We start from the raw sequence: 13,202 nt of genomic DNA, 5'->3' as shown, positions 1-13,202 counted from the left end.
TATCATAATACTGCTAAATATGTCAATAATTTTCAATTAAATTAAGCTTCACATTTATATATACGATACAATAAAAATTATGCTATCAGCATATCAGTCCAAATAAAAATTTTTTCATCGGAAAGGGGCTCGAAATCCTAGCAGGAAGTTAACGTATTTCTGTTTTACTATAGAAATTACGGGCTAAATAAACAAATACAAAAAAGTAAATGCTATCGTTTCTAATATAATATTACATGCGTATATAGGAAGAGATACAAGAATATAAAGATAGAAAGATATTTTTGTACATCATTTTCTGCACGAGCAGCCTGAACAGCAAAAAATCGGATTCCTACGGCTCCATTTCATACAATTCAGCTACGGAAAAAAAAAAGAAATCGCGAAAATGAAGAAAAGAGAGATAGAAAAATCCAAAGAGGAAAAGAGTGTACAGTGAACGGTGTATTGTGAACACTCAAGCTGGTATAAAATGCCCCGAAATTACTCGTCCGCAAATCCGCTGGAGTAAATTAAAAATTTCCCACTCGAATCTGTCGGTTGTGCCCACCTTTGAACAATGTCTCTCTCCGTTTAATTCCAATCGAATAAAACCCGGCTTAAATCGAAAACATCAACCCGGTAGAGTCGTCTTTCGATAATATAATAATACCTCTAATAATATAGATTTATGATCAAATAATAAAATTATGAATTCAATGCAATACGAATTATCTTGAAATGAATTATTTCTATGAAATTATTCATGTTCATTGACAGAATAAATTGATCTTTAATCTATAAGATTCTAGTTGCGGTAATTTTCTAATTTCTCTTTTTTCTCTCTGTTTTTTATTTGTTTTTCTTTTCTGCGTGGCCTTTTAATTTTTACTGCCAATAATAAAAAAAAACATATTTATCGCCTAATTTACCGTGTTCGTAAAAATTCCCTGTTAATCGTAATCGTGAAAGGAGGTTTAGTCATGAAACAATAACGGTCTTCCATAGAAAATTCGATATTTTAAAATCTCACTAAAAATAAGGAGAAAAATTTCGAAAATATTCTGACACGTTAATCAAATCGAAATAAACGAAGCGAGCCTTTTACGTTCGAATTTTTCTTTCAACTTTTCCGATTTCTGCTCGCGCTGATAATCATTTCACTCGAGGTACTAGAGTAGCCCGTATATTGTCTGCGAGATAATTAGTCCCACGCGCTCGCTTAACGAAGTATCGCGTTCCGTTTCAGCTGTAATTATCATGGAAAGGTAGCTAGGTCGTCTGGTGCAAGGCTCTGGCTCGAACGGCTCATAATTTATATGTTTACATGGAAGAAAGTGAGACAGCGGTGCAAGAGAAAGGGCGGTGACTCAATTATGAAGATGGTCGCGCTCTCCGCGGCTTCCTGACAGTTAATTATTCAGAAATTGGCGACGTGCCACGCGTCTCAGCCTCCCGCTACATCGGCCTTCCGTCTACGTTCACCGAAAGTTGAAGGAATTCTCGAAAAGCAATTCGGTTCAATGAAATCGAATCCGGCCGGGCATCTCGTGAACTTCTCCTATTAATTACTTTTCGCCACCACCTCTTGCAGCAATTAATTAAAATTATGGGAAAAGTTTCGAAACACCTGTTACGTGTTTAGAATTATTTCTTCGCTGTTCAACCGACTCCCGACTAATGAAATTCTTCGAGAACAACGAGCGTTTCCTCTCTCGGTACAAGTATCGATATCGGTATCAGGATTAATTTGTCTGAATACTCTTTAGAGATTGGGTTTACTATTAGGATTAATTTTTCTCAATACACCTTGGAATATTAAGATGAATTAATATTAAATATTCACGTATTATACGTATCGTATGTATTATAATACATGTATTCTCAAAATCGTTCTTCATCCAGAATCGCATGCGACGAAACTACGATGTTATAAATTGCTTCTGAACGTAATAAAAGATTTGTGACGTTTAACATATTACGAAGAGTAAGGCAAACGAACGTTTGATTTGTCTGGTTTCTGTGCCGTTTTATAGGACAAAGCATGGAACGTGTCTCATAAAGGATTCTTCATAAAAATATAATATGAAAGGAGCGTAATAAAAATTTCACGTATAAGGTTTGGTCTTCGTGGAATATTGGTTTTAAAAATTCGCAAGGGGCTATCATTTTCACATAGAGCACGCAACAAGTTTTGACGAGCGATCGATCGTTTGAAAATATCGTCAAACTAAAGAGTTAGAGAGACTTTTACTAGAATTATTTAAAATTTATAATAAATCCTTGAAGCAGAGAATATTTGAAAAATTGCATTTTATTTTCTCATAAGAATAAAAGAACTTTACAAGCGATCGTAACTATGATTCTCAGTTGCAAAATACGTTTATTTTATAAATTTATATTTCACTAAGAAAGGGAGAGACGCGCGAAAAAAACAGGTCATCCTTCGTCTCTTCGGAGTAAAGATTTTCAAGGAATACTCCGTTTATTACGGGTAGCGCCCTGTTATATTTTTGTGCGGCGTTGCACAGCCACGACGGATCCAATCTTAACTCTAAATTACACCTTAATGGCCGAGCATCCGTCCGGACAGGTCCTCGGGACGTTCCTCTAATTTGAGCAGATTATTAAAATCGCATCGTCGTGATCCTCGAAATGAAGGATCACCCCGGCAGGCAAGCGACGATGGAACTTTTCTCGTAAAATAAATCAGCCGGTCCTATCGTGGTAATTCGGCGCAGCCGCCTCTGCCTTACCAGTAATATTAGATGTTTTCTTAATGGTGAAACTTCCACGGGAACCGACTCCTGTTCATCCTCATGAACTCACTGATAAATCAGTACACTGCTTACCCCTTCGATGCGCGTCGACGATCCTCCTTTTATTCGATTTCAATCCAATTACACGTTTTACCATCTTATCTAGTTTTATTTAGGTAAACATGTTTTTACGGCCGGAAAAATGAAAAACTTGGAAGCGTTTGAAATTCTTAAGATATCGATAGCTTCGTTACAAACTTTTATTTTTCGAAGTATAATTCTGCGAATAATAGAGAGACTTGAAAATTATTTGACATTGAATGGTAGAAAATTTAGAAATATCCGAAGATCAATGTAAAATTTTCTATCGCAATTCTAAAATATCGATATTTTATTCTAAATTTCTATTTTGTAAAGTATAATCCTGCGATCGATCGTTTGTTCAATCGATATTTGAAATAAAATTTTAGTAAGAAATAGCCAACGTTTAATTTGTAACGTAACAAATTGGCGTGATTAAATATTTTGGTTTAATTAAAACTGGATACTTTTAATTCAACTAAAGCAAGTTAACTTTCCACTGATGAACGTCGTTTCTTTACGAATCCTGTTTACGAATCACGTGTCTGCACGTTAAAACTAACACACGTTTTCGTCCGCGTTTGTTCCAGGCACTGCACAAGCGACTACATTGCCGTATACTCGGGTTCAACAACGTCGAGTCCCCTTCTCAAGATGCTCTGTTTCAAGAATAAAACGTCGTTGACGTACAGTGGCCGGAAACTGCTGGTCGAGTTCAGGTAAGAAAGAAAAAACAACCCGTGCAGCACCTTTGAAAGCTTTGACTTAACGTAGAATTAAATTCAAACGATCAAATTCAATCTCGATTCTTTTTCGAATTTTAAGAAAAAATACGAGATAGTAAATAAGAAACGTCATCTTTCGCAGATCGGGTCCGGAAGTACCGCCATTCGATTATAACGGCTTTGTCGCCACTCTTCATTTCATTGAAATCACCACGGAAGCTCCCACCACGGTTTTCATGGATAGCACAGATAGAAGCTGTAAGTATTCAGAGCAAGAATACTAGGAATTTAAACTTAATAAAGTACAGTGGACATGATAGTGGAAATGATTAAAAAAGAAAGCTGTTAGAAGACAAAACGAAATGGTCATAGAATAAAACATATTCTAGAACTAATTCTATACATTGTTACACATCGCTGAATCATTTTCTGCAATTTTAATATTTTTCGTAAATTATACTGCAAACAACATATCTCGTAATCTAATTTAAATAAAAATTCGAACGTATTAAAATAAATATCTCGTATCTTCCATGATCATATCATGCCACTTATTATCACATAATTTGGTATAGAAACGTATAGGAAAAGAAACGTGCAGCTATTAACCAAAATGATCACGATCCAACGAACGATTAAAACTGATTTAACAAGCGTCAGGGTAAAAAATGGCGCCGATGAAGCGGTTCGTTCATTAGATCCTCCGTTCCGCAGGAATTCTGAATCGTTCTAAAAAATCGGTAGCTATTCCTACCCAGAGATAATTAATTCCAATACCCGATTTTATTTGATCAGATTATAACCTATTGAAATTAGGTCGTACCTATTTGAACAGCGATTTTAACGACTCTCCGAATATCTGCATATTTCATCGATGTTCCTGCCTATGATAGTCCATTCCACGTGTAATATTAATTCGATTTTAATTCCAGTGGATATGAGCAAGTCGTTTAGCGGTGCAGGATATAATACGCGCTATAACAATCGAGACCTTCAGGATCATCGAAAAGATCAGGGCTCAGTATCAAACAGCTGCAATCTGGAGGTGAATGGTGAGAAAGTCAGAGCTGGCCACCACGATACCAGAGGCAAACTGAAGTCCACCACGTGCAGACTCGTGCTTCATGGACGTGCTTATGACACTGGACACGTCTCGTTATCCAGTTTTAATCTCAGGTAACGCGGAGATCTCGTGACTTTTAACTTTTTATGTGGTCTTGCATTTATGTGAAAGGCCTATGAGTGGCGATTTATTTATTTAAAACGATTTATATAAAATACGTGATCAGATTATTTCACAGAATTGTTTGACACATTGAAATATTTTTTTAATTATTTCGTCGATGGAAATATTGATTCTGTTGAAATCCACCGATACGTTGAATTATTAATAAATAGGACGTGTAGCTACATTTTTTTTTTTTTTTTTTTTTTTTTTTTTTTTATTGCTTCCAACTGTATGGTATGAAAGAAGAATGAATAATTTGTTGCATAATTGCAACTCTTTATTCGATCATTCCACTGACAGATAAACGATTTCCGTTAAATCTACAAGTAAAATGATTAAATTTATCAAAGGAACGCCTATACGTTACAATTAATTTTCGTATTAATACAAACAATATTACGGAGGCAGCTCGAAGGGACTAGGATTTTATTCAGCCGATACAGATTTGTCAGTATCTAATTAATAACATGTTCCAAACATATTTATATTATTATTATCAATTATTATCGCTGCCAATTTACATGAAATTTAATCAACGTTCGCTTAAGCCACTATTTGTTCGCTAACAACCGATCGATCACAATAGGATTTTCATTTTCATGTAAACTTCATACAAACTTAAAAAAGAGAGAAACGAACCAAAAAGAGAGAAATAGAAGATTGAAATTGTTCTCACTCAATGTTGGTGGAGTATAGTTTGAATATAATGAACAATTTTTACAGATATAAAATCATTACGTTACTAATGTTTATGTGAATTCACACTTCTACGGACGTAACTAAAAGAGAGGAATCTAAAGTATATTTTGCCTTGCATATTTTTCTATACATTTCCGTACTTTTAAATTGCCTGTAGAAATTAGAATATTTGAATTAATGTATTAAAAAGATCATACTACTTTTCAAACTAACTGTACATTTTGAAAAACTCATATTTTGAAAAAATCAACATTGATCAAACAACCATTCCAAGATTCATCGTACTCGGTTCTTATTTCGTTTTCGTTTGCTCCCAATTTCATCCGAGCGTGTTTCCGCTTCAAAGTGGCGAGAACACGATCCCTCGACACGATTTCGAGAATCTTGGACACGGTATTAAGACGATTGCGTTCGAAAGTAAAGGCGGTGGTAGAAAAGTCGGCTACGAAATGCAGTCACGTAGAGAGCTACCATGGCGTGTTTGGAATTGCATTGCATTTGTTTACCTTTTTCATGGAACAGTCGTTGAGAGCCCTCCGGAAATTCGGCTCGCGTTAGCAGCCCGTGGTTTTCGATCGATTGATTGTTTCGATCGACACTTTCATTTAATTATCCGCTCCTCGAACGAAGAAGCTTGTTCAGCGAGATACAATGTATCAAGTAACGTTCGAGTTGATAATCGATACCGCTTCGACGATGTTGCATAAATGGCCAAAATGAACGAGAGTGAATAGTTTGAAATCTGGAAATCTAAGAGGTACAAATAAAAGGTAATACTGGCATGTTCTGAGAAATTGTTGTTTTTCCTGACAAATCTTTTGGGAACAGTTTCAGTTGAATTAAATCGGAACTGTTTATAAATTACAAGTATAAGTGCAGCTTATACCTAATCTAGAACTCTCACAAACTTCTAATTATTCTTCATAATAATAAAATTCTAATCCTCCGACTAATATAGTGAATAAATACAATATATATATATTCTTTCTTTCACTAGCTGTTTCTGATACACTTGAGATGCAAAATCAGTTGTCAGTCGAATTCTTTGTCGTTTAGTAATTACTCACTTATTGCTTGCTTATCAGTAATGTGATGTGCGCGGTAAATAACGGTTAAACCAATCTAAATTACAACTAATTAATTCGACTGTATCTAATAATCGGTGTTACCGTAACTCGGCGAATGATCACGATTAATCTGTCATACATTTGCGATTAAGAAAATATATAAAAATTAACCTACCATGGATTTCATTGCGTTATACTCGCAAATGATATCCAAATGCAACTGCAGCTTTCAAACGAATTCCATCGAACATGTTTTCACGATCCTCCTAGAAACTCTGTCCCTGAAACCCGAAGAATCTCGTTTTCCGTTCGCAGGTATCAATCAGCATAACTCATCGAAGCGCTGCCAACGCACAGAAACCTATTCAACTTTCCCGGTTCCCTCCACCAGTTCTCTCGGAAGTAATAGATACGAAGTAGTAGTAAATCACATGGGAATGCGGCTGGCTCGTATCCCTGGGATTTTCAATTATCATGCACAATGGTTGCAACGCGCGCGGACCATGCATTCGTGGCTTTGTAGATATGTTCCCGTAAGAGATGGAACATGCGCTGGGTGGGCTGAAAGCCTTCCACCCTTGCCTTCGCGTCTTCTAACTCCCCTCTCTCTCCTCTAAAACCGTAGCCAAGGAACGAACGTAACCCCGTGGCTCCTCAGACGGCAGATATATAACCGGGAATAAACTAAGCGAGGACACGCATACCGTCGTGCATCGAGAGAAATGCGAACAGGGCGAGAGGCTGCAAGCTTCAGACGAAGGGTTTATCGGAGGTGGCATAAATTTTCAATGGAATATTGTAAATCCGTGCTAGGTAAAAGGATGTCCTTTTGAGGATAGTTTGTAGTGGTGGAAAGGATCGAGCGATCGTTAGGAATTTTTTCTTCCTTCGTCGTATTTCTTTGATTCCTTTTATCTAATGATGTAGATTATATCATGACAATGTATGTTTTGTTTAATTTAAGGAAATTTGGATCATTTTAAGGAACTTACAGGGAATGGTTTATAGCGAAAATTGTGAGAAATTTAAAATTACAAGTAAAAGCAAAGTATAAAATTCGTCACAGTGGATAAACCAACTCTTTATTTAAATCAAAATTAGTTGTTTAGCTGTGTTCATAAAAATATAGATTTACGAAATCACCGTTTGCCATCTATTTATATGTATTAGGTCATCCCATAAGTTCGTGCCGACCTTTGTGTATACATTTCATATTTTAAAGAAAAACAAGAGAACTTTTATCGAGACGGAATAATGAAAAATGGGAAGAAGTTGTACAACGAGAGGGGGATTACATTTTTTCATGAAACTGAAAGGTATGTAAACAATCTTAACATATATAACCGCTCGAAAAACGGCATGAACTTATGGGATGACCTAATGTATTATCATGTATATTATATTTATGCTGTAGGCTTTAATTAATCATTGTCTCGACAATATAGTAATATTCTATCAAAATCCTATCCTGTGCTAGAATCCTATCAAAAACTTTTGATAACAACTGTCCGTTTGTTGGATATTACGAGTCATGGAATTCCTAGGTTATTTGCTAATGTCCGTGTATATTAGATGTGACTTGCGATTTGTTAGATCGCAAAGTCGATATCGAGCTTAAACTTTCCTCAGGTATGATATAACGATAGTTGACAATACACGGTGCACGCGCAATCAGGTCTGGCCTCCATATGCTCCAAATGGTAAATTCAAAGCCAGTGATTACCAACAGATAACATGAAAGCAGATATAGAAATTGAAAGTTTATTCGAAAAAAATGTCTCTATTTGTAAAAAATGTACAACGTAAAAAATTTACATGGGTTCCTGATCGTTATTTTTTCGTTAAATGCTATCTGGTTCATTGGCAATTCATGTTTTGTTGATGTAATTCCAAAAGAATATTTATAAATCCAAAGTAAACAGTCAACATTCGAATCAAAACTCCAAGTGTACACCGAATTAATTTCGACTTTTTCTGGCTTTTATAATTTGTATCCGTGGGTGATAAATCCGCTGATCTATATTTCATTTGAATTTTATCGGTTGACCTTTTCCGTTCGTCGCCCAAATATTCGCTCATCGAAATGTAGATACGTGACACAGAAATTTTTAACAACCTTCCAACATCGATTTGTCCAAGCTGTATTATTTATTCGATACATATTGAATCCAATGCCTTTTTCTCCTTTCTATTTTACATTGGATATATTCATATAGCACTTCTTTATTGCTGTTACTATTTACAACGAGCGGATAACCAAAGCATAAATTCAGAAACGTAATTAAGTTGTTAAAAAATTTTTTATCGAATAAACAGAGATTAATTTAAGTTCACTCGCCCGTGGAAATATTACTGAAAAGCCTTTTAAAAAATCCATCAACGTCCCTTCAACTTATAAAGCTTTTCTATGTAGCAAATGAAATTCCACATTTTTTAACGTCTTTGATTATAAATATTTGCTTATTATGTCTAAGGCACAGTAAGACCTTAATTATCCCAACTAATTATCGCACACGCTGTCAAATAACTTTGTTTCCGTACGAGAAGAAAACGCATACAAATAGAAAATTCAATACCTCTTTCAATTTCGACTTTTGCAAGTCAACGTATCGCTTAGATTTTCAATCTCTCGGACATAATAATTTCTTTACCTACGCTTTCCCTATTTTTTAATACATGGTTTCATTTCTGCCGAAAATAGATTACATTCTCTTTATATTTAAAAGAACTAAAATCGACCTACTTGAAATTAATTTATATTTATTAACTTTTGGTTTCATAATTAAATTAAATAACACGGTTTTGAAACTGTAGCTAGAGGGAAGAGACATCGTAGCCTTGACTTCTAGCAAGTAATATGTTTCCTTATGGATGTTGTAGTGCTCCGGATTGCCAATCGTCGATCGAAATATTCGACGGCCTTCCCGAAGGAGGGACGCTTGACACCGCGAAATCCCTCAGGAAAATCTGCAGCCCTAGCCATGAGCTTCCACCGGAATTCGTGCAACAAGATACGTAAGTGGATTCTCCAGTTATTAGACGAGAAATACCAACGTCGTCTACAGTGCGCGGCTTATTACTCGGATACTGTACTAAGAAGTCCTTGGCATTCCATTCGATTCAGAACGCGAAATGCAAACCGCCCATGCCATCCGTTGGCGAATTGATACACAGCTCGTTGAACTTCCGAAATTAATGCCGAGAACTCGTCCGTTGATCAGCGACGTTCAGTTGACATTCTCGCCATGGAACAGTATTGTGAGTCATCAACTTGGAAAATTTGTCCCTTCCGTCGCGCGAAAATGTCGCAGATCTATACTTACAATCAAAACAGCTTTCATGAATTTAAGTTATGGATAGTATTTTTGACTCGTAGACGATCTACAGGATCTGAACTATAGGTCTGAATTAAGTTACTTAATTTCATAATATTCATTTTGATTTATCGTGTAAGATGTAGAACACATACTAAAATTAGATACTCCAAAATTAAATAATTCTTATGTCTAGGCTTATACTAAGTTGAGAGTTAAATGTTTGAAATTTAACACGTTCGCTGCCAGTCGAATTTTTATTATCTAAAAAATGACTTCAGTATAAATCTATATCGTGAAACATTTCATACGTTTTATTTTCTGTCATATATTTTATTATGCTTTATTTTAATCCATCCTTTGCATCCAAGTCGATAACGTATATGCTTGTATCAGAAAAATTCATTCCGTCGTCGGTACTTACTCAGTGAAGTTTGCTAATCAGCGAACGCGTCGATCTATGTCAACACTCTATCAACCTGTCAACTATGAACTCTACCAGAGTTCAGCATTAAATTTCCTAAAACTTTGTAAAAAGACAGACTGTAGAAAAATATCGAATGTTCCTATCCCACAGTGAAACCTATGTCGATCCCTCGCTAGGTTAATCTTCGAATCATCCTTCCAGGGTATAAACTATTACCAGTAACCTACATTAACGCAATCAATGCTCAGAAACATCAAAACCCGGCATTCACTTTAGCATGCACGATTCCATTCAACATTCCCGCTGAACGCAATTGAACGTATTCAACGAAGTCTCTGACAGCGTTCGATGAATAGAAAAGCCGGGACTATGGTTTCCTAGCGTTTCCTTTGCCTCTATTCGATCTAATCAATATGACGCAGAGCAGGCCAAGCAAACCAAGCAACGACAACGATAATAGGGCGTTTTTCGATTTAAAACCGCGCGACTTGATCGCCGAGTTGTCGATTCCTGGTATGTACACGCGGAGACGGAACACGAGGAAATAGGGATGGGTGGTACGTAATCAGGAATCAGCCCAGACCTATTCGTCATTGGCGCATCCGGTCGGGAGAACGAGACACCGAGCCGCTCATCTCGTCGGAAGTCGAGGATGAAAGATGACTGCGCCGCCACGTGATGCACACCGCCGTGTACGCATGTTTGCATTTACGTCGAGTACACGGCTTCCAATAGAGGGAAGATATTACAGACAGACAGCGAGAGAGAGAGAGAGAAGGCAGAGGTCGACTACTCTCTCCGCTGGATTCGTCGCGATTCGAATCGACAAGATGCATGTAGACACGCGGACCACGCATAATGGCTCACAGAAGTATGCATTTGAACACTCGCAGAAGGTCATTATGATTACACGTTATACGAAATATTATAGGAAGCATTTTGAAATTTTATTAGTACTATAATGAGACATGATTACAATTATATTGGTGAAGTTTGAAAGAGAAGTGGAAATGTATAATAGAAGTTACGAGATATTTAGTACGAGTATATATTTTGGAAAAATTTTCAGAATATTTGCACGGTATTCGTGATATTAGTAAGCCGTAATATTTTGTGACACCATTTTTAGAGAACTGTTTCGTTACTTGTCTGACTCTCTGTCTTCAGATTTTCTAATTTTCGAGTAGTAAGAGTCTATTAAGGATCAAGCAGCGAAATAGCGTGTAAAGATTATATAAACGCAACTTTATTTGAGAAACGTTTTAAATGAAAATAAAAGCCATTAAACTAATACAAATTACGATATATAATATATACATTGTTAGGAAATGGCTCGGAAGTTATACAGAAATGTCACAAAATTCCTCGATCCATATCGAATGGTGCTCTTCGTGGAACACGGTTTCTACGAGCTCGTAAAAAACATTTTAATGTCGGTCGATCTGGTTCTTACACGTAATAACGTGAACATCATCGAAGAAAAAGAGGCTGCTACCGTGAGAGACGAATTCCTTTCTTGTTTTTTGCCATAGTGGAATTTGAATATCGACCATGAACGCGATTTATACGATCCTTTTATTCGCCCTTTATTGCAGATTCTTTTTTTCTTTGCTAGCCTTTGACACGTCTAAGCTTCGTTGATATGGTATCCGATGATCGTAATTTTTACGTGTAAAGCCATTCCACGGAAACGGAATTTTCAAACGGATCGGTGAAATTCTGGCGTGCGATGTCTCTAACTGTCGTGTAACGCGCGCGCGTAACTCGGGGCCTTGTCAGTGATACGTATGTACGGTACATGCTCAGTAGAGTAGGTACGTGTGTGATCGGACAGAGCGAGACGTATAGCGCGTAAACGAGCCGGGGAAATTTTTATGATCCAGCGTATTGCAAAGAAAGCTGCTCTGATATCGGAGTAATACAAAATTATTTTGTTTATTATATCAGTCGCCCTAGTACTAATTAGTATAGCTTGAGTACTGGAAAGTTGAGTATTCAACGTCGTGTAGCGTAATAAGTTTCTGAAATAGAGTTGTGGGATTTAAAATATACTAAGCGTCTGTAAAATCCACAATCAATTCGAAACGAACTGACTATATAAATTAACCAGTCATGGTTAGAGTAATTAATGTAGTATGTTTGATAGTTGCAAATTCAATGCCCAACGATATAGGTATAAGGTCTCTGATACAGCAGATTTCGAAATAAACCGAACAATAATAACGTTTACGATCATTTCGAAATAACATATAACATAAACATATAAACTAACAAATAAATAACAATTGACAATATCAACAATGGTCGGCATTATAATTAGAATAGCTTGTGAAATAATATGGCTAATAAATTTCTAAAATAGCGTTATAAAATTCAGAACAGGCGCAACGTCAATGAGTTTCATAATCGATTCGAAGAGAATTGAATACAGAAATAACTAATAAATTCTGAAATAGAATTATAGGTTTCAGAATAGATTCGACGTCAATAAAATTCATGAGTGATTCGAGAAGAATCGAAGATAAAAATATTTAAACGCGATTAGAAACTCAACAAAGAACAATTAGGTAACGACTGTCTTGATAATTAATGTGACTTGTATGATGGAAAATTAAATATTCGATGATGTTTCGAATAAATTGTTCAAATACAATCGTGATTATAAATTTGTATTGTTTTATTAGATAATGCTGCCTGGGAGAGTTAGAACTCGTAACATGAAATCTGCACTTTGACTAGATTCAGTTTACTCGGAGATCATCAGGCACCGTGCGGCTTACTGTACAAAGTTAGAGAAACATCCCAACTTCACTACAAGTTTTTTCAGAAACTTCCCAATCAGAGAATAATTAGAGCGAGATATCCACTGAACGCACAGCGTTCGTCTACGTTTTCGTCATTGGATTCAAAATGATGGACGGAT

The 13,202-nt window shown here is 36.2% G+C and overlaps 1 protein-coding gene across 10 annotated transcripts in view; it reads left to right on the top strand.

Annotated features, from left to right (window-relative positions):
• The window catches only part of LOC100643756, a 269,723-nt gene that overhangs the window by 226,044 nt on the left and 30,477 nt on the right, over positions 1 to 13,202 (top strand). For all 10 annotated transcript variants that reach the window (XM_048413828.1, XM_012320389.3, XM_048413823.1 and 7 more), the window contains exons 8-11: positions 3,410 to 3,538; positions 3,687 to 3,802; positions 4,477 to 4,720; positions 9,419 to 9,553. In XM_048413828.1, coding sequence (XP_048269785.1) covers positions 3,410 to 3,538; positions 3,687 to 3,802; positions 4,477 to 4,720; positions 9,419 to 9,553 — 624 coding nt within the window. The remainder of the gene's footprint in view (positions 1 to 3,409; positions 3,539 to 3,686; positions 3,803 to 4,476; positions 4,721 to 9,418; positions 9,554 to 13,202) is intronic.

The sequence above is a fragment of the Bombus terrestris genome, chromosome 2, assembly GCF_910591885.1.
Source record: "Bombus terrestris chromosome 2, iyBomTerr1.2, whole genome shotgun sequence".
NCBI classification, from domain to species: domain Eukaryota; kingdom Metazoa; phylum Arthropoda; class Insecta; order Hymenoptera; family Apidae; genus Bombus; species Bombus terrestris.
This window is presented reverse-complemented; position numbering and strand designations above follow the sequence as displayed.